The 23849-nt window shown below is 33.0% G+C and overlaps 1 protein-coding gene across 2 annotated transcripts in view; it reads right to left on the bottom strand.

Annotated features, from left to right (window-relative positions):
- The window catches only part of Epha3 (EPH receptor A3), a 382701-nt gene that overhangs the window by 133177 nt on the left and 225675 nt on the right, over positions 1–23849 (bottom strand). For both annotated transcript variants that reach the window (XM_004857918.3, XM_087214069.1), the window contains exons 4-5: positions 9220–9375; positions 8192–8527 (exon numbers count right to left, since the gene is read on the bottom strand). In XM_004857918.3, the coding sequence (XP_004857975.1) occupies positions 8192–8527; positions 9220–9375 (492 nt within the window). The remainder of the gene's footprint in view (positions 1–8191; positions 8528–9219; positions 9376–23849) is intronic.

Raw genomic sequence — 23849 nt, 5'->3', positions numbered from 1 at the left:
ACCTGGGATCAAACTCAACTCCTTGTGCTTGCGCAGCAGGCAGCAAAACCACTGAGCTAAATCCTTGGCCCTAAAGGTGTATTTTTGTTGTTGCACCCTCCTTCCTCTTTTCTGCTTCCTGACTGCCACAGATTGGTCAACTTTCCTCTGCTATTCCTTTCTGCCAGGACATTTCTATGCTATAGTCAATCAATTATGGACTGAATCTTCTGAAATCTGAGGTAACATAACCCTCCTCACCTTTAATTTGAGGCTGTCAGTTATGTTCTAGTGACAAGAAAGTGACTAATATAGAAAGTTAGTATCAGGAATGGGATTGTTGCTGTGATGGTACCTGACAGTGTGCTTAGAAACTTTGAAAATTTTGTGCAGGAGTTTAAAAACGTTTGGAGATGTGAGCTAGAGAAACTCTAGATTGCTATAAATAGAACCTGAAGGGTGGTACTGATCAGAGGACCAGATTGCTGACAGGAATGTGGACAGGCTTGGAAGATTTAATTTGGGGGAAAGACTACATTGGCATTTGGATGGAAAGCAGTGTATGTTATAATCTGGCAGAAATTTTGTCTACATTTTGGTCATGTCTTGAGACATAGTGAAAGTTTTAGACTAAGGGTAGCAGACTAATTAATCTGGCAGAGGAAATGTCAAGATATCTCAGAAAGTGGCCACAATCCATCTATCTCAAGGATGGAAAAGGAAAAAAAAAAGAAACTTTGCTTTTGAAAAGACAACCCCCAGGAATCCCAACTCAATTAGGGCAATTGAGGAAAATGTTTCCCATAGTTCAGCCATCCAGGCACTCAGAGACTTCTGAAGCCATGGTAAAAGAGGGGTCCAGCAACTGATCCCCTAGGGTAAAGCTTGGTGTTATCTACATGATGCTAGCTAGTATTTTAGGCATGCAATATACAAATGATGTGGATTACTGAGACTTCTACTCAAATTTCAGAAGGAGGCCTGGGAGATTAGGCAATGTTCCCCTGAGAAGGTAGTACATGAAGCTAAAGTGAGTGAAGATAAAAGTGCAGTAGAGACTCAAGGAAGTAAGAAATGGTAAGCATGTAGAATGTCTGCTGAGGAAATCCTCAGGCTTTGAGCAGAGTTAGGCCATGTGGGTTGCAAGCCTCAAAAACATAGGCCTGTGGCTGCCCAAGCCCTTTGGAGTTCACATTTCCAAATAACCTGCCCCAGGAACTGAATACGCAACTATAGGATTTAATGTTTGCCCTGCTGAATTTTGGTCTTTCTTTTGTCCTATTAATTTCTATCCTCCTATTTCTCCCATGTGTAATGCGAATGTTTGCTCTGTACCTTTACATATTGAAAGTCTACCTTTCTTTCTGATTCTTACAGGTGGTCACAGCTAAGAGTTTGCTTTGAGTCTTAGAGGAAATTTTCAACTTGTTTTTTTGAGCACTATTGAAATTGTTAAGAATTTGGCAACTCTTAGAAAGGTACTAAATGCATTTTGCATAATGAGATGGACATGAGCTTTTTGTGGGTAAGGATATGATTTGGATTTAAAATGCTTCCAAAATTGCATTTACATCTGGGGCTTTGTCAGAGAAGACTGGTCACTGGGGCATGACCTGGAAGGATAGATTCTTGTCCTTGCTCCCTCCTTTCTTTCATTCTGCTTTCAGGGTGCCAGGGGTTGAACAGCTTTCCCCCACCATCCCCCTCTGTCATGCTGTTTTTTGCTTGGAGCCAACCAACCATGGATTGAATCTTTTGAAATGTGAAGCAAATAATTTTTTTCTCCTTTAAGTTGTGTGTGTTGATTATTTTGTCCTAGTGATGGTATAGTGGCCAATACACAGGGTAGTGTTAAAATACAGGAGGAAGAAAAAAGTTAAAATCCAATTATAAAGAATTTTAAAGATGTGATTCCCTGGAGCAAAAAATTAAAGGAGAAGAAAACTATCTCATAAAATAAAATACTGGGTGATATGGAGTGATAGATATACCAGAAAAAAAGAGAATAGACCGACACTACTTTCAATTGATGTTGAGTTGAGAGAGATATGCTAGCTTTTCCTAAGTCTCAAGCTGAATTGGTTCATTTATTAAATTACATCTTTCTAATATTAAACAGTTTCAGGTGTGATAGTACTTCATTTTCAGCAATCTATATGAACAAGAATCCAAATAGGAAAATTTGGAAAATTCCTAAAAGTCATTTTTGGATTGAACTTTTGAATAAGAATTTTAAACACTATAATGACACATGTATATCCATGTTTATTCCAAAGCATTTCATAATAGCCAAGCTGTGAAAACTGCCTAGAGGCCAGTCAAGAGATAAATGGATACAGAAAATGTGTTATATATGCATAATGGAATATTACTGAGATATAAAAATAAAGTCATATCATGTGTAGAAAAATGGATAAAATTAGAACTCATCATGCTAAAGAAATTAAACTCAGAAAGTTAAATGTTTTCTCTTATATGGGAAACCTAAAAATACATAAATAGCTAAGTAAATGATTAAAATTAAGGAAACTGCAGGAAACATGACTGTAGACATCTGGAAATAAGGAAGCTGATAAATGAAAGTGGGAAAGAAAGGGAGACAAGAAATCTGACACTGATTATGATATGTTAATTGCATGTACCTACTTCCCCAAGTAAATTCTACTATCATGTGATATTAACATGCACTATAAAACATATAAAAATTAGTATTTTAGAGTTAAATATAATACTTATAGAATTGCTCATACTCATTTTCAAATGATATTCATATCATAGTTATTCTTTCATTATAATTCTGGCATTCAGTTATGAATAATTGTCCTGATTAGCCTATTTCCTGCTTGAAGATCAAATTTCTTAAAATATAAATCTAATAGGGATGATTTTCCATGAAAAATGTATCTTTATCTATAATCCTACCATTTAATTTTCAAGTTCCTCAGTCTTCCTTGCCTATCCAATCTGACTTAATTTTACCCCTTCATAAGAACTATCTTCCCTTCCTTCTTCAGGAAATCAATGTTTTCCTACTAGAATTACAGAAGCAAATAATATGATCCAGTGCATTTTTTACAGATACACTTGAATAGTCTTATTTATGTTGGTAAGTCAACTCAACACACACAATTTATTCCTATTTTTCAAAGTTTAACTAAAGTTGCCCCTTAAAGTTTTTCTTTAAATTTCAAAACACTACTTCTTAATTAATTTCAATATCTACTGAATGGTTCTAGTTTATTTTATTATAATGTTTTTAAAATCTGTATTTAGATTGTAAACACCTGCATGACACATAGTATATGAACATAAAAGAAACCTTCAAATATAAATTTTAATCAATTAACCCATTTTACAGATATTTCAATAGAGAGATGTGCTCAATAGAATATTTCAATTTAAATTAATATATTTTAGTTCTCTATATTATCTTAGAATCTCATACATACATATAAAAGATTATTAAATCTCATGCAGTTGTGTATTTTTAAATACTATATCTAGGAATATTAAATTATTACACTAACTAGGGAGTAAAAAGAACTGAAAAGAAAAATTGAGTAATTAGCATGCTAGAACTTCTTAGATATAGAAGATATCCCAAGGATGTTTCCAAATGTTAGCATCAGTTAAACTGGAGAAAATGATGGTCACATTAGGAGAGAGGTTGTGGGAAGGGAGAAATAGAAAGAGAGAAAAGCAGGAAGAGGAGAAGGAGGAGGAGAAGGAGGAGGAACAGGTTTGGGAGAAGTTTGAAAGAGAGAACATTTTAGCTTTTGGATAATATAAATTTCCTTTAATCATTTATTCATTCATTAAATATGAGTAATTAGAGTATTTTAGGAGGCTTCACTCTAAGTCCTACAAATATAATTATGATCATTTGAACATCTTCCATACACTCATTATATTTATGTCCTAACAATTGCATTTGGTTGAACATAAAGATACAAATAAGCAATTATTACTTGTTCTCTATAGAGGACTTGTTATAGAGTGAGAGAAGAAGTGAGACTAAAGGAGGGAGCGTGAATGAGAAAACAGAAAGAAGAAAAGGGTGGAGGGGGTGAAGGAAGGGCAAGGAATGGGGAAAATATAAGAGCCAAGATACATCATGTAAGGGTACAAGTTCCCAGTGATAAATGTAACTATATTGTATAGCTAAAATGTACCAATAAACTCAAGGGGAAAAAAAGATTATGAAAACTCTACTCTTAGATTGAATATCAGGTAAAATATAGAACAAGATCATGAAGAAACAGTTGTAAATGTATAATGCTCACATGTACTTCTGTGTACTATTGCAACTACCGATGTCATTTAATTATTTGTATTTTCCTATAGGATGATAAAAACCTTTGAAACAGAAAAAAAGGGAGATAGAACGCTTTGTTAAAGATGCTAGAAGGGAAGGGAAGGAGATTTGCTTGTCAGCATATAAAGAGTCCGAAATGAGTGGGAGTTAGTACAGATGGGAAGAATTAGATGCAGAGAAAGGGAGGTAATGTTTTCTTTGCCCTCTAAATTTTTATGGTCTCTAAAATTTGGGAGGAAAAATCATCTGTAAAGAATGAGGAAGTGAAGTATGAGATTAGGTCTTGGGAGAGGTGGAGACGGTCGCGGCAGACTGCTGCAGAATACTCTTAAGACGCCTTGCAAAAGTACCTGACCAGCAAGGACCAAGCTTATTGTGTCTGGCACATGTTTTAATGAATTTTCTCAGCAAAGCCTCTTTCTGTTTCCTACATAGTTTCTGTCATGACACATAGGACAGCAGAGAGAATAGAAAAGTAGGAATTGGAAGTGGAAACAGAGTTGGCAGACAAAGCAGGAGTTTGATCTCTTGAGGAAATTTTGTTAAAACTTGGATCTCAATTTTAGAGCAATAAAATGGAGGTTAGAGGTGGACCTGTGAATTCCATAAATTCTCTGTTGTTGCGCCTTAGCCTAGTCTGAGATTGTTATCTGCTACAGAGGAGTGAGAATAGTGGGATTCAGTAATAGGTTTGTGAAAAAACAGAGATGGATATTCCACCAATGGAACGATTGCTTCTGGAACTGCCAAGTAAATGTACTTATTCTGAGGAAGAAAACAAAAGGTAGCAGTTTACACGGGCTGTAACTTTGAAGGCATTTGGTTTGAAATTTCTCATTCTTCTGTTACATGTCTGACTTATGGATTGATGGATACAATCTTTATACAGAAGCCATGCTTTTTATCTTGCTGACATACTTTGCACAAGTATTGAAGTGGAGACCTAATGTCTAAATTTACAAGGAAATCCTCTACAATTTATAAGGTGTCTTATCCTGTGGTCATCGCAAAGCTTTTACAATGTAATCAAGAGAAGAATCAACAAACTCAATCTCACAAACTAAATTAAAAGGTACACATTCATGTTTGCCCTTTATATCCATGTCAAAGATAGAGACTAGAAGGAATTTAAACAGCGGGGCAGCATATCTATCACAAGCCATATCCTTCCCATGGTTGGGAGGTTATTTTTCAAGGTTACCAGTCCATTAACCTTCACAAGAACAAGAATAAAGCAAAACAAAGAAACATTCCCAATACAAATGGTATTGCTTCTAATCTTGCTTATATATTTTATCCTGGGGATTTGAAGATAGAACAAAGACCTCTATCTCCCCAGGCACATACTATGATACAGTCATATATCAAATGTGTGGTGGTACACTATGTAGACAAAATTGTGATTTAAAAAATATGGGATTGGGGTTAAGGAAAGTAACTGAGATCATCCCTGCTGAATCTCCGTCTTATGCTATGATTTGTAACAGGGAGGGCCAAAGAATCAACCCCATTTATTTTTTCCGGTCTTGGCCTGATCTTGGTTGCCACTTTACCTAGATTCATTCACTGTATATATTCAGAATTATTAGTTTCATGATAAATGCATTGTCAGTAAGCCAGAGGAAAATGATAAGGTAAGAAATAAAGAGCCTTTGCTAGTTTTTATATGTTTCTGTTTGATCTAAGAGATAACTGTAATACAGATTGATGCTCCTATTTTAAGTTAAGTAGTAAATCAGCTTGAAATACTGTGTAGGATTTGTGAAAGTCATTTACCACATCATTATAATTTCCTAAAATTCTTGTGTTTGCAGTATTTGAGAAACCATAATCATGTGACATACATTAACAGCATTACTCATTTTTTCCTCATGTACTGTTAAATAAACCTAAGTTACACATGTTTAATATTACTAGATATAAAGTCAAAATATCATTAACGGAAGCAAAGCTGAGACATATACCAGTTGGTCCAACATACAGGTTCTAGTGGGAATAATGACAGATTCATTAAGTAGGATTAGAATAATGACTCAGGGAACATCATTTACAGGCACAGCTCTCCCACAAATGAAAATTATTAATCAGCATGAGGTGATGTGAAAGAATAAGGTTTTCATCCACCCAGGAGAGCAGAAACACACAGAAAACAAAACAAATTTGAGAACAGAAAGTGATATATTTGAAAATGAAATCTGACAGAGGTTATATTCAAAATATCTATCCAAGTGCATGGCAGGAATAGGGAGCACTAGTGAAGAGAATGCTAGCACAGGACAGTGGAGGCCCCTCTTATATCACTGGATTATAGAGGTGATGAAGGTGGACCTGAGATACTGAGTTTAAGGACACTACTCAGCATGTTTGAAAAATTAACCAATGTAGGTGTATTTGTGTTCTACTTTGCAAAAGTAGACAGGACTGCTTACCAGGATAAAATAGTTCCATATATTAACAAACTGTAGGTCATACTGGCAAATACGTACTGAACATTAGCCTTGGCTGACACTGTGTGTTGCTGGAAGGTGAACTAACCTTCCTATCAGCCAATGGAGAGAAACAAACTGTAATGAGTTTGGATTATAATTTTGCTGCTAGCAAACCTCTTCCAGTTGCTAGGACAATTTAGTCACCTCTGCTTTCTCTGTCTAAGACAGCTTTCAGTACACATTTGGATATTTTCAGAGCAAAGGGAAATTCCCACTGGAGACCTGAAGGACTTTCTTCCATCACTTAAGGTATAGGTCCATTAGCAGCTTAGTTTGTACTCAATCTTGACAGCCAATTTGCAGGTGAACACATGCGGAAATATACACATAAATCTGGAGTTCTAATTCAAGCATTCTCTGATTGGCATCCTCTCTCGGTCTCATTTCTTCCTTCACCTTTTGGCTCCAAAGTATGTTTAAGTTATATTTATATAATACAATAGTATCTTTGAATTGAACTGCTTGGAATGCATCCATACTTATGACATCTGTAACAATTATAGCAACAAACATGTACCAATTTAACAGTGCACAAGCTATACTGACTACAAAAGAAAATTACATTGACTATTCATTTTAGTTATCAATACTGAAAAATGACTTTCTGATAAAATAATATAATTTACTGATAATAATAAATAAAAGTTGTGGATAAGATAAAGAAATATGAGGTAATTTCATGTTTTTAAAATTTTTCTATCTCATATTACATAACATTTGCTGACAACTGCCAATATAGCATTTTTCTTTTCATTGGTAAAAAATTGTCAGTAGAAATGTGGTTGATAAAATTATCCAACATTAGGGAAAGCTTTCAGTTTAAGTATTCCAATTCTTTTCCAACAAGACATTTTTAAACTATGATTCTTCATAATTCCATATTTTTAATCTACTAGCACAAAATTTACCAATTAAATGAATAGTTTATTTATTTATTTTTTGTTTTTGATAACGGGGATCAAACTCGGGACCTTGTGCTTTGAGACAGGAGAAGGAACACAAAGTAAATAAATCACTATAAAAATAAAATTTTAAATAATATAAAATATTTATGGATTTGAATACTCCACATAACCTTTCCAAATCTCAGGTTCAATGCATAAATTCCTCATCATTTAGAAATGTTCTACGGATCCTGACAACTACTATCTCAGAGCCCCAGATGTTTAGGGATTCCAATATTGCAAACAATGGGTGTAAAGTAGATTTAAAATTACCTAACAAGTGGTGTTTATTCTCATTTGAAGAAATACACCGAGTTATTGAATGTGCTACAACTGACTCAACATAATAGAAGAGAAAATACTGGGTTTTTTTCCTATGGTTTTTGTTTTTTCCCCATTCTCTTTGCAGAAAGCATTTGTTGCTTTTATGTGAGAGGAGTCAGAGGCACCCAGCATGTACTCACCAGCCTGATTAGTTGTGATGCTGACTGCAGCAAACTGTCTCGGTGGGGAGCTCAGCTCTGACACCCCGTTAAGGGCATCAATCTCAAAGGTGTAGTTTGTGTGTGCCAGGAGGTCTGTCACTGTCACTGTAGTGTTGGTGAGTCCAAACTGTCGAGGGAGGAAGCGGACATGTGGGCTGCAGGTCTCACACTGCTGTACATTCCACCCACATTTTTTACATATGATGTTGAAGGTAATGTCTTTCCGGCCTCCTGTGTCTAGGGGCCAGCTCCAGTCCAGGATAACCGAGGTCTCGTTTATATTAGAGATAACATTTCTTGGTGCGGATGGAGGTCCTGCAAAGTAGTTCAACAAAGATTAATGGGCCTCACTTCTGTGCTCTACTGGAAGAGAAATAGATAATTTACAATGGAACTGAAAGAGGTTAATAACCATCCTGTCTTTGTTATCTACTTTTAACTCATCCTTAGAGGTTCTATGAGATTATAGACACATAGATTCAAGAGCACTGTCTTCCCCAAGCTAGGAATGGGGGAGTTTTCACTCAGGATTGAGGACACATTCACAACGTCCAGCAAAGGAATTTACCACTGAATTCAATACCCTTGTGAATAGTTATGAAAACTTCAGTATTACTTTTATAAATCTTAGTCTTTTTCTCTATGACCTATGACCAATAGATAGCAAGAGGGAATAGAAATGTAAAAACACAAATCCCCTGCCTATAACCTCCCTTATCCTGTCAAACGTAATGCAAGATCTTAAAACAAGATAGAGAAAATTTCTTTTCTTTCTGGGGGTCACATTGCAGGAAGTACTTTAAAAACGAATTCATTCTGTGTGATAAATGTTGTATTTTTGGTGAACCAAGCATGGAGAGTGAAGCAGAGAAGCTTTAAGTTTGCACGTGGGTAATGGAAGGAAATGGGTATATGCTTCAGACACACGTATAAACAAAAAACAAACAGCACTGTAAGAAGAAAAAGAAAACAAATATGGAGGCATGGGTTGCAGCAAAACTACTCACGGGTACAAGCCATGGATGGAGGGTCTTTGTCTGCTCGGAAGTAATTATTCTCACACCTGCAGTTCACTGAACCTTCTTCACGAGTAGAACTGTGAGGTGGGCACTTAGTGCACTTCATGTTACCATCCGCAGCCTTGTAGAAGCCAGGCCAGCAAGCTACAAAGAGAACAGATTTTTAAAAGTTCTATGATGATTTTGTAAATGTATCTTGAAAACACGCAAAACAGATTTCAGAGTGTTAGAGCTTGAATTCATTATGAATAGAAATCAACTTTTTATTACTAGAATTCACAGAAGCAAATAATACGACCCAGGGTAGTTTCTTTTCTACATATATATTTGAATTTGGACCAAATGTTAAGAGTAAAAAAACCCTACAAGTTTTAAATTATTTTGGCTCTAGAGGATGATGAAATTTTCAGCTTGTGTTTTCACAGCTTTACTTGGCATTGGATTATTTGTGGAGAAAATAAAGCAAAACCATGTCATCATACAGCCATTCCCTTTTTAAAACATGAGGCAATGTGTATACTATCTGCATTGCAGTTCACAGTATACTGAACCTTGACTTGTTTCCTAATTGCTGTATATGTGTACAACTCTGTCCTACAGATTGTAAGCAACTGAAGGAAGAAATGCAGGCTTCCTGTATATTTTAAGAATCTTGATCATATTTGTTATGGGAAACATTTCTTTTTCTTTTTATCTTGAAAGTGCTTTTTCTTCAATGAAATACATAGGGAAATACAGGTTGTTTTAAAACTGATATGCTTATCTAGTATGGACAAAGTATTCAAAAGTACACTTTGACTTAGTACAATTGTTTTGCATGTTTTATATGTTCTTTGGCATCTTAATCTGGTTGTCAATCTTTATATTAACTTTATAAGTTACTATAAGATAAATGAATCTGATGCTAGAAAAATCAAAGGAGAGTAGAGGGGAGAAAAGAAGAGACATTAAATGTGTTATGTACATGTAACAATCTCCTACAGTTAATGTAATCACTATGTACTGCAAAACTGTATTGATAAAAATTAAAAAAAGAAAGAAATACCAACAAACTGCATATATTGAAAAGGCATAATTTAATCAGCTTGGTCAAATATATGTATTTATGAAACTATTACTACAAAAAATAACAAATATTTCATCACCACAAGAAATTCTTTATGTCAATTTCTAATATATTTTCCTTCAACAACGATTCCTTGGCAACAATTAATCAGCCGTCTATCACTGTACATTAGTTTGCATTTTCCAGAATTTCACATAAATGGAATTTTATGCTATATAATGTTTTATGCCTGACTTCTTTCACTCATCAAAATAGTTTTGCAATTTATTCATGTTATTATGTGTATCCACAGTACAATCGTTTGTAATGCTGAGAAGTATTCCATTGTATAAATCATAAATTATCCATTCAACTGCTGATGGACTTTGAGTTTTTTCCAGTTTGATACTTAAAAATAAAGCTTATATGAATATTCATGTACAGGTGTTTGTTCTAACATATGGGATTTTCTCCTGTGGGTAAATATCTAGGAGTAGAATGGATGATGGATCATATGTAAGGTGTATGTTAAAGTTTTTCAGAAATTAACAAAATGTTTTTGAAGTGAATTGCATCAATATACATTCCTATCTGCATATTAGGAGCTTTCTAGTTGCTCCTCATCTTTACTAACATTTGGTCTCTTCAATTTTTGCTATTCTAAGAAGTTTGTGGAAGTATTCAATGATGGTTTTAATTTGAAGTTCTTTGATAACAAGTAAGGATGTAAAGCATCTTTATGTGTACTTTGGGGCCATTCATGTATTTTCTCTTATAAAATGTTAAGTCTTTTCACTATTTCTTTATTATACTACTTTGTATATTCTAAATGCAAGTCTTTAGTTTTATGTTTATATTGAAAATATTTTCTACCAGTGTATAGTTTGTATTTCTGTCTTTTTTTATGGCATATTTCCAAGAAATGAAGTTTTAAATGATACACTTATGAATTGTTATTTGATGAAAGGTCCTGTACTAACTGTGTTATCTTCTCTCTTTCTGGTCATATCGATGTATAATATGGTTTTTGTGTAAGCCAAATGAACTTTTTTTTCTTTTAAATTCTTTTATTGGTACATTTTAGGTATACAATACATTTAATTTATCACTGGGTACTTGTACCTGTACATAATGAATTTTAGTTTTTATTTTTTTCCCCATTACCTGTGATTCCTTCATGCCCTCCACCCTTCCCTATTTACATAGATTTCATTTCCGTTTTTTTTTCTTTTCTCATAATTTTTTCTTTCCCTTCTTTCCTTTCCCCTTCCCCTCCTTCCACCCCTACACCATTGGACCTTTAATCTTTCAAATTATTAATTACTCATTTTAATCATTTTAATCCTTATTTATACTTTCAGTTTCTCACACTAGAGAAACTATTCGGTATTTACAAATGTGTGTCCTCCTTATTTCACTTACGAGTATGGCCTCAATATGCATCCATTTAGCTATAAATGTCTCTAGTTTCTCATTCTTTATGGCTGATTAGTACTCCATTTTATTTTTTTAAAAACCCACATCTTCTTTATCCAGTTTCCAGTTGAACTTCTTACCCAACATAGATTTCTAGCTTACCATTTAATGTTCACCATTATGTTTACTACTTTTACATAGTTATGACTCAAATTGTATTACTTTCATTTAATCTGAGAAAATCTACAATGATGTAGTAATTTCATCTGATTCATTTTCATAATATGTTTGGAAATGAAATAGCAGTGAAAATCCTAATAAGTCTCATGACATTTCTTTAAGGAAGAAATTCAATGTTTAAAATTTAGGTTTCCTCCTGATAACTTTTGGGAGTCAATAATTTTTAAAACTTCATTTCAAAGGGACATTGAGATTTAATAGTTCCTAACACTTACGCACAGAATAGACTAAAGATTGTCTAAATTCTGAATTCTAGAATTATCTTCTGTCAACTTCATACTGTGAATAAAGTTTATCTGCATTCAGGAGAAAACTTGAGTGAATGAATCTTAACTTTTAGGACCATTAAATGCATTTCTGAAAGGTAATACACTGTATGAAAATACTTTTTTACAGAATGTTTCTTGAAATAAAAAAGAGAAGTACACTGCCAAGAGAAACTTGGTATTAGTACAACATAAAAGGATAGCAGAAATTAATCTGTCTTGCTATTTTCTACTTCTTACTAAGAAAGGTCCATTGAAAAAAGTTTTGAAGAGTTTTCAGTATTACATTAAGATCTGCTCAAATAAATTATACTGTCCTAATCAAATATTGATTAGGATTATACATTTTTTTTATCATTGTAAGCACCGGTTAGAAACTTGCACTCATATCTCTTATTCTATTGCCATAAGAGGAATATAAACAAACCATACACTTAACTTCTGGTTTCAATTTAGTTCATCACTGAGTGCCCTTAGATTTGCAAGTGAACACTGCTGAGTCTTTGAAAAATTAATTTGCATTATTCCAATGTACTTTGCTATTTTGTTTGCATGTAAGTTTATCTGTGTATTTTTGTTTGAGGCTCTTATGGTTTAAACATTTGGCATAAAGGTATTTAATAAACAATCATTTTAATGTTGATATTATAAATGGCTATATGATACTCTTAAATAAAGGCAAGACAATCACATAATTACTTTTTAGCTACAGCACAATTTTTCTGGATTATTAATACTGGCTTAAAAGCAGCAACATATGACGAACCTAGAAGTTAACATGATTCAAACAAATAACTAGATTTTATCCAATGACTAATACCAGTAACAAGACTTTGTCCAAATGTGTCTCAGTAATAACATTAGAGATAACAGGAATAAGTAGACACATACACAATTTAATAAATCTTTGTCAAGCATCCACTATTGTTTATGCTCTTTGATAGCCATAAACATAAAAATATCTCTAATTACATCCATATCAAAATATGCTTTGCAATAGAACATAGGCAGCAGGTGTTTAATAGACCACATTGAGCAAGCACTCAATTTTGATTGGGTGGTTGGTAGAGATTCCATAGAAGGAGTATTATTTGACAGAGATCATGAAAATGTGATAGGGATTGGCGAGTAAGAATCTTAACTAAAAGCATAAATGAATCAATATAAAATGATAACATATTATGTAGAGAAAGAAGCAAGCATTGTGGATTACTGAGCCAATATAAAAACTCGCTTCCTGAGTGTTAGTGAATTTTAATTTTGTTTTAAATTGTACTTAGCCAAGTACTCCCTTATTTAGATTCTATTGCAATTATATATCTCAAGATTTTGGAGGCCAAGTGTGGTGGTGCACATTCGTAATCCTAGCTAATTGGGAGCCTGATGCAAATGGATTGCACGTGTGAGGTCAGTCTGGACAATTTAGCAAGACCCTATCTCAAATAAAATTAAAAAGAGGCCACAGATATAGTTCAGTACTTTCTTGGACACACACACACAGATTCTTTAAATAACTATGGTTAAATTTTCTTGCAAAAGAAAGTACTTTAGGTGACATAAACAAACATATAATTCAGTTGCTAATATATTAAATAGAATTATAGCTTATGGAACTAAAATAATCATAAAAATTCACATTGAACAATGTCTATGTTTTACCTCTAAAGATACTGAAGTTCAGAAAGTTGAATGACCTATATGATTGAGGACAGACTTTGTATCTTCTCATAGCTGAGAGTTTGCTGATATACTTTAACCACAATTTTATGAAATTTGTTGAATGCTTAATAAATGCAAAATACAATGAAAAATTCTATAATAATAGCTTAATTTTTACATATATCATTAATGTTTCTGAAAGACATTTTATGTACCATTTTGTTATGAGTTAAACAAGAACTGTTGCCCAAAGATTCATATTAAATGCTTAACAGCCAGTGCAGCAATGTTCGGAGATGGCGGCTTAGAGAGGACTGTATGGGGCACTAAACCCATCAGTGGATCAATCTGTGGGTGGATTCATAGATGAATGGTCTACTAAGTAGGGCTCGCTTGAAGGAAGCAGGTTATTGAGGACATGCCCTTGAAGGTTATATCTTGACCCTTGTCCCTCCTTCCCTACTCTATTCCTTTCTCTCTGATTCCAGGTTACCATGATGTGAGTGAGTTTTCTCTTCCAAGTCTCTCCACCATGATGCTCTGCCTTAGCCTAAAGTCAGAAACGAAGGAGCCAGCATGAACTGAAATCTCTGAAACCATAAGTCAACATACAGCAATACCTTGGTTCACTAATGCTTCTGTTTGCAAACAATTCAGTTCACAAACAAAAGCACTGGGCAAAAGCAATGATTATGTCATGTCCTTATCTTCCTTGAACATAAAACTAGTAATATAACAAGCAGCACATTTCTCTCTTTTAAGTGTTATTTTAGATGCTAAAGAAAGAATCATATATAAAAGAAAACTCAGGCAATGAGTATAAAGTAGCTATAGTAATGTATTCTTTCCTCAGAAGTTCTAACTAACTTATAAGAGTGAGTCACTATGACTCACAACCCAGGTTGATGAGTCTACCCATGCTGACAGCAAGGCAACAGTGCTTGTTTTTGTGGGATAGGTTCTTTAGGGGATTGTGTGTACGGATATGTTATGTGCACTTTTGTTGCCAATCAGTATCACTACTGTGAAACTACTGAAGTCTTCAAATGATTACATGTTAGGAAAACATAACTGTTCATTTTGGGTTGATATAAGCACAGATGGAGTTCCTGTGATTCAATACCTTTCTGGTTTCACTGTTCAGCTCAAAGAGGCCACTTCTGAATGTGAGTCTACACATGGTGTCAACCATAGAAAAAATGTTTGCTAGCCAAAAACAAGTGATTTGAACTTAACATTTTTGCGAGATTTGATTAAAGTCATTGACCACATTAAATTACATGGTCTAGACTCACATATTCACATATCTCTGTGAGGAGATAAATGTGAGCACACACATCTCTTATACGCAGAAGTGAGACAGCTTTCTGATGGTAGATCACTGACCAGAATTTTTGCATTATGAAAGGTCATCCAGAGATTATTTTTAGAACAACAATCACTGCTGGCAGCACATTTCAGTCATACAGAATGGGTCACAAAACTTGCTTATTCATGACATATTCAACTTGCTCAACAAAATCAATCAATCTAACACTTCAGAGAAGAACAACTGTGTTCAAGTCTGCAGACAAAGTGACCACATTCAAAGCAAAAAGGAGTTATAGGGATGATGATGGAACATTGTGATTTTTTAAATATTTTGAACATTAGCAGATGTTTTAAAAAAGACTAAACTAGAGCTCCTTTACTCCCAGGTGATGCATGATGACCTATCTCACCTTTCAGAAGAGTTTGAGCATTACTTTCCAACTACAAAAGACCACCGATCATGGAAGAAATGGATATGTGACCCACTTCGGAATAAGACAGGAAAATCAACTTAGTTCTCATAGAAGAGGATAAACTGCTTAAGATAAAAATTGATGATGACCTGAAAAGTATGTTTAAGACAATTTCAAATCTCTAAACATTCTGTATTAAACTCAAGATGGAATATGTTGAGTCTGCCACAAAAACATTGAGAAGTATGCTTTTATTACCAACCTCCTATCTTTGTGAAGCATGGTTTTCTGCAGTGACAGGACCCATAATGAGATTTCAGAGTAGACTGGACATAAGCAACATAATTGGAGCGACAATGTCTTCTAGAAACCTTGGGTAGGGTCATCCAGTTTCCAGAAAACAAGCTCAAGGCTTCCACTGCTTCTTCATTATGGTGGGTTGTATAATTACTTCATTATATATTAGAATGTAATAATAATATAAATAAAATGTACAATAAAGGTAATGTGGTTGAATCATCCTGAAACCATCTCTCCACTATGGTCTCTGGAAAAATTATCTCCCAAGACATGGACATATTCCTGGTGCCAAAAAGGTTGGAGACTGGTGTATTAGAAAATACCAAATAAAACATAAAAAATAAGTGAGAGGAGTATGCAAATGTACATATGTCCAGATTTATACAGTGACAAGTTTTAAAATTTAAAAAGTCCACCTATATAGTCAAAGCTTTCCCTGGTTTACACCAGCTACTAAAGCAATACTTAATTAAGGTTGATACACATATATTTAAAGCTCATTGCCTGATTTATATGTTTCCCTATGTAATCCAATATTGAATGTTCCTTTCAGTCCAATGCTTATAAATATTATTCATAGCTTTGATCTCCTGTTTAGTAAACCCAAAGAAGAATTAACTACATTAGAATGTTTTAAATTCCGAGAATTTGGCCACCTTTTAAAATGATCTCAGAGGTGTTTTCTATACTAGTTATAATGGAGATTTTTTTAATTCATTAAGTTTATTGGTACATTTTAGGTATACAATATGATGGCAGTCATCATTGGGAATTTGTACGTTTAAATGATACATCTTGTTTTTTTTCCCCCATTCGCCTGCCCTCCCTTCAACGCCCCCCCCTCCCTATTTACAAAGACTTTGTTTGCATTTTTTCCTTTTCTCACATTTTTACTTTTCCCTTCTTTCCTTTACCCTACCCCTTCTACTTGCCCTTATAATGGAGATTTTTGAACCTGTGAAAGAAACTCTCATCTTTTACTGTGTATATGGATAAAACAGATGTCAGATGATCCATGAGCCTAAATTAATATAATTTATAATTGAGAGATAAGACATCCTAGAATTCAACTTAAATATTATCTGGATATTCTAGGAATGAAATATGTTCATATGTTTGCAATCACTTATATTCACCAAAAGAGTGCCTGATTTTCCTTCTTTTTATCCGGACACTTTAAGGTGTGTCCAGCATATTAGGGGAAAAACACTGTACTATGATAGAGAAAATTTAGGTTTTGATGTATTCTTTTCTACTGAATAGATGTTTTCCCAATTTCAGTGATCACAAGTTTTCAAACATTAGTGAAGTGACTGAGATAGTGACTTTCTCTTCTATAAATAAGTCTTGGATTTCATTTTGAGTAATTATGCATTCTCCAGTTAAATCCTGAGCAAAACAGAGACAGAAGAGATCGGTTAATTTTATATATCTCGTATCTAGCACTGTCTAGCACCTAGCAGTTGATGAGATGCATTTTTATGTATAATTAACTTGCAAACAATTGTTCTCTCAGGACTTCAATTTTCTAATTTAAGAAATAGCTGGTATTGACTAAGTTGTCTCTAAAACTCTTCAGTCTAGACACTTTAAAACATCAAGACTTTATGTCCCCAAACTTGTAGGATTGCTAACACTAAGTAGAAAACAAAAGTATTTTAGTGTTTATTTTTGTTGCAAGGATGAAAGTTAGTCATTGAAACTATAAAATCACATATGGCAACAAGAAAAACAAATGAAGTTCTTTCTTGACTTAAAAGTTATGTATAGTATTTGAGAAAGAAAAAAAAAATTGCAGTACTTTCCTGTACCCAAGCAGTAAATATTCCAAGGGCACAATGATTTTTATGAAAGAAATATTTTTTGCAAATATATTTTTGAAAGAAATATCTTTTTGCAAGATATATTGCCTGACAAACAGTTCCATAACAATATACTTTCATCTTAACCAGTATTATAAAACTATATTTGATGCTATTCTTTCTAATCTGTACATTATAGAAAAGAATTATTAAAAGTTTGGGAATGTTATGGAAATGAATAGAAATAAAAATAAAATTTATGGAATTTCAATGAAAATATTGACATTAATTTCAGATTTTAAAATATCAATGATTATTTTCTCTTTTAATGAGAAAACTGAACCTCATATTGAAAATAAAATTTAGAGAATACATTTTCCTTCTGGTAGACTGTGGTGGAATTTATTTTCTTTTTTTGTGCTAATGTATGTTTTAATTCTTCTATTGTAAGTGCTGAGTTAATGAAGTGCCTCGTCATTTTTTGAGCAAACCAAAAAACATATTGAAAATTCCAACATGAGCTACTGTGAAACAAACAAGGTGAGGGCTTTGCCAAATGTTACCACTGAGAAACACTAACAGTATGAATAAGGTAATAGAAGGAAGCCAAAATAATACCAATTTGTAGTGGATGAATTAGAAATATTTTTGGAAACTGCTGATTTCATATTTATGAAGGAGAAACAACAACAACAACAACAACAGCAACAAAACAGGATCCTGGGCCTCTGGGGATGGAGCATAAAATAACAAACTTCTAGCTCTGGGAAATAATAAAACTATGAAACAGGGACTATTATGAGCACTACCTATACAGTGAATAATACTTATAGAAGAGCTTGGAGATAGAATCTTGGCCTCATTTCCAAATCACATAGCACACATCTCCTCTGAATTGTAATTGATGGGTTTGAGCTATGGTGATACAGAGAATGGTTAAAGTTACCTTACTGAAAGAAAAACAAATGAACTTAGTAAACCATGGTGGCTACTGTTGAAAGAAAGTAGACAGTCTTTCAGTTGCAAAGTGAATTTTGTCTCCAATTGACTAATGTGGTTGACTTTTAGAAGAAACATGGTCCTAATTAAGGGTTAAAAGGCTCATTTCAATTTGAATTAACTTTAAATTTAAAAATAAAGCTGTTGATAAATAGGACCCTTTTAGTATTCAAACCTTGGCTCCATATACACAGGGCTGTATTACCAATTCCCAGCCATAAACACAAACTAATGACCAGAACCAGCACTGGCTAAACAGATGATTTTCTGGCCTTGTAATTCCAGGCCTGACAAGGTCTATTTGCCAGTACAAGGTCAAAGCGATTGTTTATTCCCAAAATGAGCTGCACTCCACAATCTTACAGGAACTCTATTCTTTGCCATCTGAATAGAGGTACAATGCTTGGAGGCAAGGCACAGGCATTTCAATACACTGGAAGTGGCTACTTTCCGTCATTAAACTTTGCCTACCATGTGCAGCATTTACAAAGTGATCGAGTGTTTCCTTCTTCTTCCACTGTTCACTAAAAAAAGGTCCAGGGCAAAATGCCTCCATGCCATTAAAAACAACAGAATCAATCATAATCTCAGTGGTTCAAAGGTACTTTATTGATAAGATTTCATTTTATTTGTTGTTGTTCTACCAGATTTTGCAAGACAGGTATCAGTAACACTGAGAATCCTAGAACATTCTAATCCACAAAAGAATGGTAGGACAACCCCTGGTCCTAGGATGTGATGTTTTGACAGATTTTATGCCATCCATTTTCAAGGAAGAATTGTATATACTAAGAGCAGCAATAGCAGAATTTTTCTTTTTTTTATTACTCATACTCAGAAAATAAGATGGGTTAAGAGGAATATATGTGTAATAGCAGATGGCGAAGAAGAGAGAAAGACAAGCATTTTTATGAGATATCTTAAGGTGAATGCCAAAATATGTAGGACTTAAATCTAAATTATTAATAGACAGCCAGAAAAGTTTTTCAGAGTAGTGCAAGTTTTTTAAGACCACAAAAGCACAGGAATATCTCAGAAAATTCTTCCTAGGAGGAATTTTGGAGGAAGTAAATTACTTCTACACTAAATACTCCCTATTATGGAATGACATTTCCCACTTAGCACTGGTCATTCCTAGAGCATAAAGATTGGTCACAGCCCACATTTATCCTCATAATTTTAATTTTATTAAAATAAAATTGTCATAATTAGTTGAATATGGAATATATAATATCACACAGACTAGAAGTTTGTGATACAAGTGATGAAGACCTTAGAAACTGTAATTTCCAAAAGATGCATTTATATGAACGTACAAAGAACAATTAAGTCTAATGTATAACATCTACATAAAGATATAAAAGTAATGATGTTTATAATATTGTAAACTAGAAAAAATGTATTTTTTAAATTCAGAAATTAGTTAAATAGTGCTGTTTAATGAACTTTTACTAGTTATACTATTTTCATGATGGTGTTAGTACCTCAAATGTTCATAAAATTCTTTCAGGAAAAGAGTAAGGTAAAATGGTGTATATATAATCGGGTTTTTATTGATTTTCTAAGTTTTCTAAACCATCAAATATGAACATTGTCATTTAATGACAAACTTCAAGAGGTTTTAGAAACAAAAGCTTATTTTAGAGACAGAATAAAATTCAGAACATTTCAGTAAATGTCTATGTGGGCGCATTTATTTGTATATGATTTGACCTTTGATTACATATCATTTACATCTAAAGTACAGAACTAAGTACGCTTGCTGTATGTGAGGCTAAAATGTAGACATCCATACTCCCTTCCAGTCTCTCTGTTTACACAAACACTCAGATGCACAAACACATGGTTTTTATTAGATCTTGCTTTTTATTATACTTGATTTTCCTCATTTTTCTTCCTTTTAAAAAAATGCTACTTGGGATAGAAGTATGGTTGCCTGAAAACTTTGATAATTTTACACTTCTAACCCGAAGTAACTTAAATCTTGTCATAAGAACATTTATAGAGATAATAGCACAAATTGTAAAGTTCAGAATTTAAATATAAATATATAAAAGATGAGAAACCGGGAAGGAAAAAAGATAAAATAAGGACACAGAAATCTTTGGTCACTTACTTATATTGTTAATTATCCATTCTCCAAAGAAGATGGCCATATGGAAATTTGAGAAATGGTACAATCATTTTATCATATCAGAAATATTTTTAAATTTGTTTTATTATTTAGATGAGATTATATAAAATTGTCAATTTATATTTTGAAAAAATAACTTCATGTTTACATCTTAATTTTTCTATGAGATTTTCCACTTCATTTTTAATTTATGAATTTTGTAAATGACTAATAGGACACTATACTTTAAAAGTCAATGGATTTAACATAAACCTCCTTTGTGTATTTTGTACATTGAATATTTACTTTATTATCATATAATATGATCAACTAGTGGAGGGTTGATATTTAAGAGTAATATTTGCTTAAATTTATAGCTAAAATATTTATAAAGTAACAGAAAAATAAAATGAAATGAGTTACTGTATAATTCTAGAATCTGCTGTTTTCTTCATTTGTTTTTGTATTTATAGTAGGTGATTTTTCCAAGGTAGAAAGAAAATTTCTATTTTAAAATATTCTGAAATTCATTCCATAAGTGGATAAGAACGGATTTCACAAGTAAAACATTTTTTGAATGTTTATAAAAAAAATGCCCACAGGATAAGCAAAAGTATTAGCTTAAGGAGTATTTCAAAAACCCTTAAAATAATCACATTTTTTAAGAAATTAAGATATATGTAAAAGTTCATAATTATCAAGAATAGCATTTTTATACATACTACTTGAATTTTATATAAAATGAGTTCCTCTTTAATTAAGGAATAATAATTATTCTATAGGCATATGAACACAAATATTTTTCACAAAAATTGTGCCTCTGTAAAGTTTCATATTTGTATGCCTGCTCTAATTAATATGTCAAGCAAGACACAAAGAAATTTCTCAAATATGTAGAAGAATCTCTTAGGTACCACAGCAATAATGTATAGTATATATTGTCCTGTATAGTAGTGATTAGAAATAAACTTTTTTGAAGTTTATTTTTAACTGATGCATAAAAATATAAAAATTGTACATATTAATTGTGTATAATATAGTGTTTGATGCTTATGTCAAGTTTAAGTCATAGTAAACGTATCTGTTGCCTGACTCATCTATCATATATTTATGATTAAAATTTTAAAATCCTTTCTTCTAGCTTTTAAAATGAACAGTACATTATTATTAGCTATAGCCATCCTAATGTGGAAGAGTAGTACATCCTACTCCTAACTATAACACCATACACATTGACTAACCTTCCCACATATCTTCCCCCTGTAATCTCTTCAGCATCTGGTTACCATCATTCCACTCTTGACTTCTACAAAAGCATTATTTTCAGATTGAACATTTGAGAGAGATAGGGTTGTACTTGTCTTTCTGTGCCTGGCTTATTTCACTTAATATAATGACATACAGTTCTATCCATGTTGGTACAATTAACAAGATTTCATCCTTTTTAATGATTGGATAGTATTCCATTGTGTATGTACACTGCATTGTCTTTACTCTTTCTTCAGTTGATGGATATATAGGTTCCTTCACTTTTTGACTATGGGGAATAGTGCCACAATAAAATTAGAGTGTAGATGTCTGGTTAATGTACTGATTTTGTTTGCATTAAGATATCTCAACACTTTAAGGTGTACTTTAAAAAGATTTTCATTCTATTCATTCAATATAAAGTGTCTGATCTCTAAATATAGAAATGAATATTTTTTCTTTAAGATTATATTATCCTAGAATTTAACCTTTAAATTAAGAAATATATTGCAATAAAGGAATGATTAAATTCATTTACAATGGGGAAAGAATTAAAAGGTAGAAAAAATAGGAGAAGGATGGGAAAATATTATATAAGAAATACCAAAATACTTTTGCTTATAGTTGACAAACACATAGAATTCTTATGGTACAAGCAAGGGGACCCATGGAATATAATGGAGAACAACAGTAGGAAGATGTGTGCCATTTTGATTCATTCTATCTGATTATTCATTTCACATAACTTCATACTTGGCCATCTGTATTCAGAGCTGCCACCTGCAAAGGACTAGAGGAGGCGAGAGAAGAGAAAAAAAATGAGTGTGTATTTGTGTTAAAATAGACACATCTGGAGTATGTGTGTATGCTTATGTATGAATGTATGTGAATCTCTCTTGCAACAAGGTTTTCAGTTGTGGATATTTATATATTTGGTCAATATATAAACTGCTGTAGAGTTTCTTTTTAGAATTTTATTGACTGGCTTTATACTTTAATTAAAGATACATTTTCTTTTTATATTATGCAAATTTAGAGGTTTAGAGCTTAGATTTGCAGCAAGAGAGGTAAAGGATTAGGAAGGAGATGGGAAACTGAACTCCCTGAGACTGTTACATATTTACCCAGCAGTACAAATTCTGTTGCCTTTCCAAGTGCAGATAGATAGTGCTATGCTGTTTGCACCAGATCCTTCAGATCTGTCTACTAGAATGAACAATTCACACCTCAGTATAATATTATGCACATCTTTCACTAAATATCTGATATATGTCTAGCATTGCACTTGTGTTTTATTTTGATCTTTAAAATGATCATGTGAAACTGGCATTATCTTTCTTTCAGAAGAAATGATTAAAGCTTAAAGATATTAAGCATACTAGCTGTTTATAGGACTATTAAGTGTTTCAACCAGAAATTAAATTTGTGTTTGAGGGCTTCTGAGACACAGTTAGGTATAACAGTTTAATCTTTCACGTATTAAATTTCAATGTGGTAACATGCAGTATTAATGAGTAACCTAAAATAGTAAAAATAATATATCACAAAAAATAATATAGCACATTTATATGAGATATAAGCATAAAAATGAAAGATTTTTCAGGGTAAACCAGGAAACTGATTACTGTTCTATAGTAGTTTTCCTCAGTATCTCAGCATTTAGCCAAATGAATGACTCTGGCAGAAAGAAATTTTAGCCAATAGAAGCAGAGAATGATTAGGTGGTACAGGCCCTAAGGAAAGGTTGTTGCGGGCTGGATTTCTTTGAAGAGGAATCTGCATGCATTTCTAGAGTGAACTGTCTAC

Source organism: Heterocephalus glaber, unplaced genomic scaffold (genome assembly GCF_053883595.1).
Source record: "Heterocephalus glaber isolate CG9 unplaced genomic scaffold, H.glaber_assembly_v1.0 deba00000122, whole genome shotgun sequence".
Lineage (NCBI taxonomy): Eukaryota > Metazoa > Chordata > Mammalia > Rodentia > Bathyergidae > Heterocephalus > Heterocephalus glaber.
This window is presented reverse-complemented; position numbering and strand designations above follow the sequence as displayed.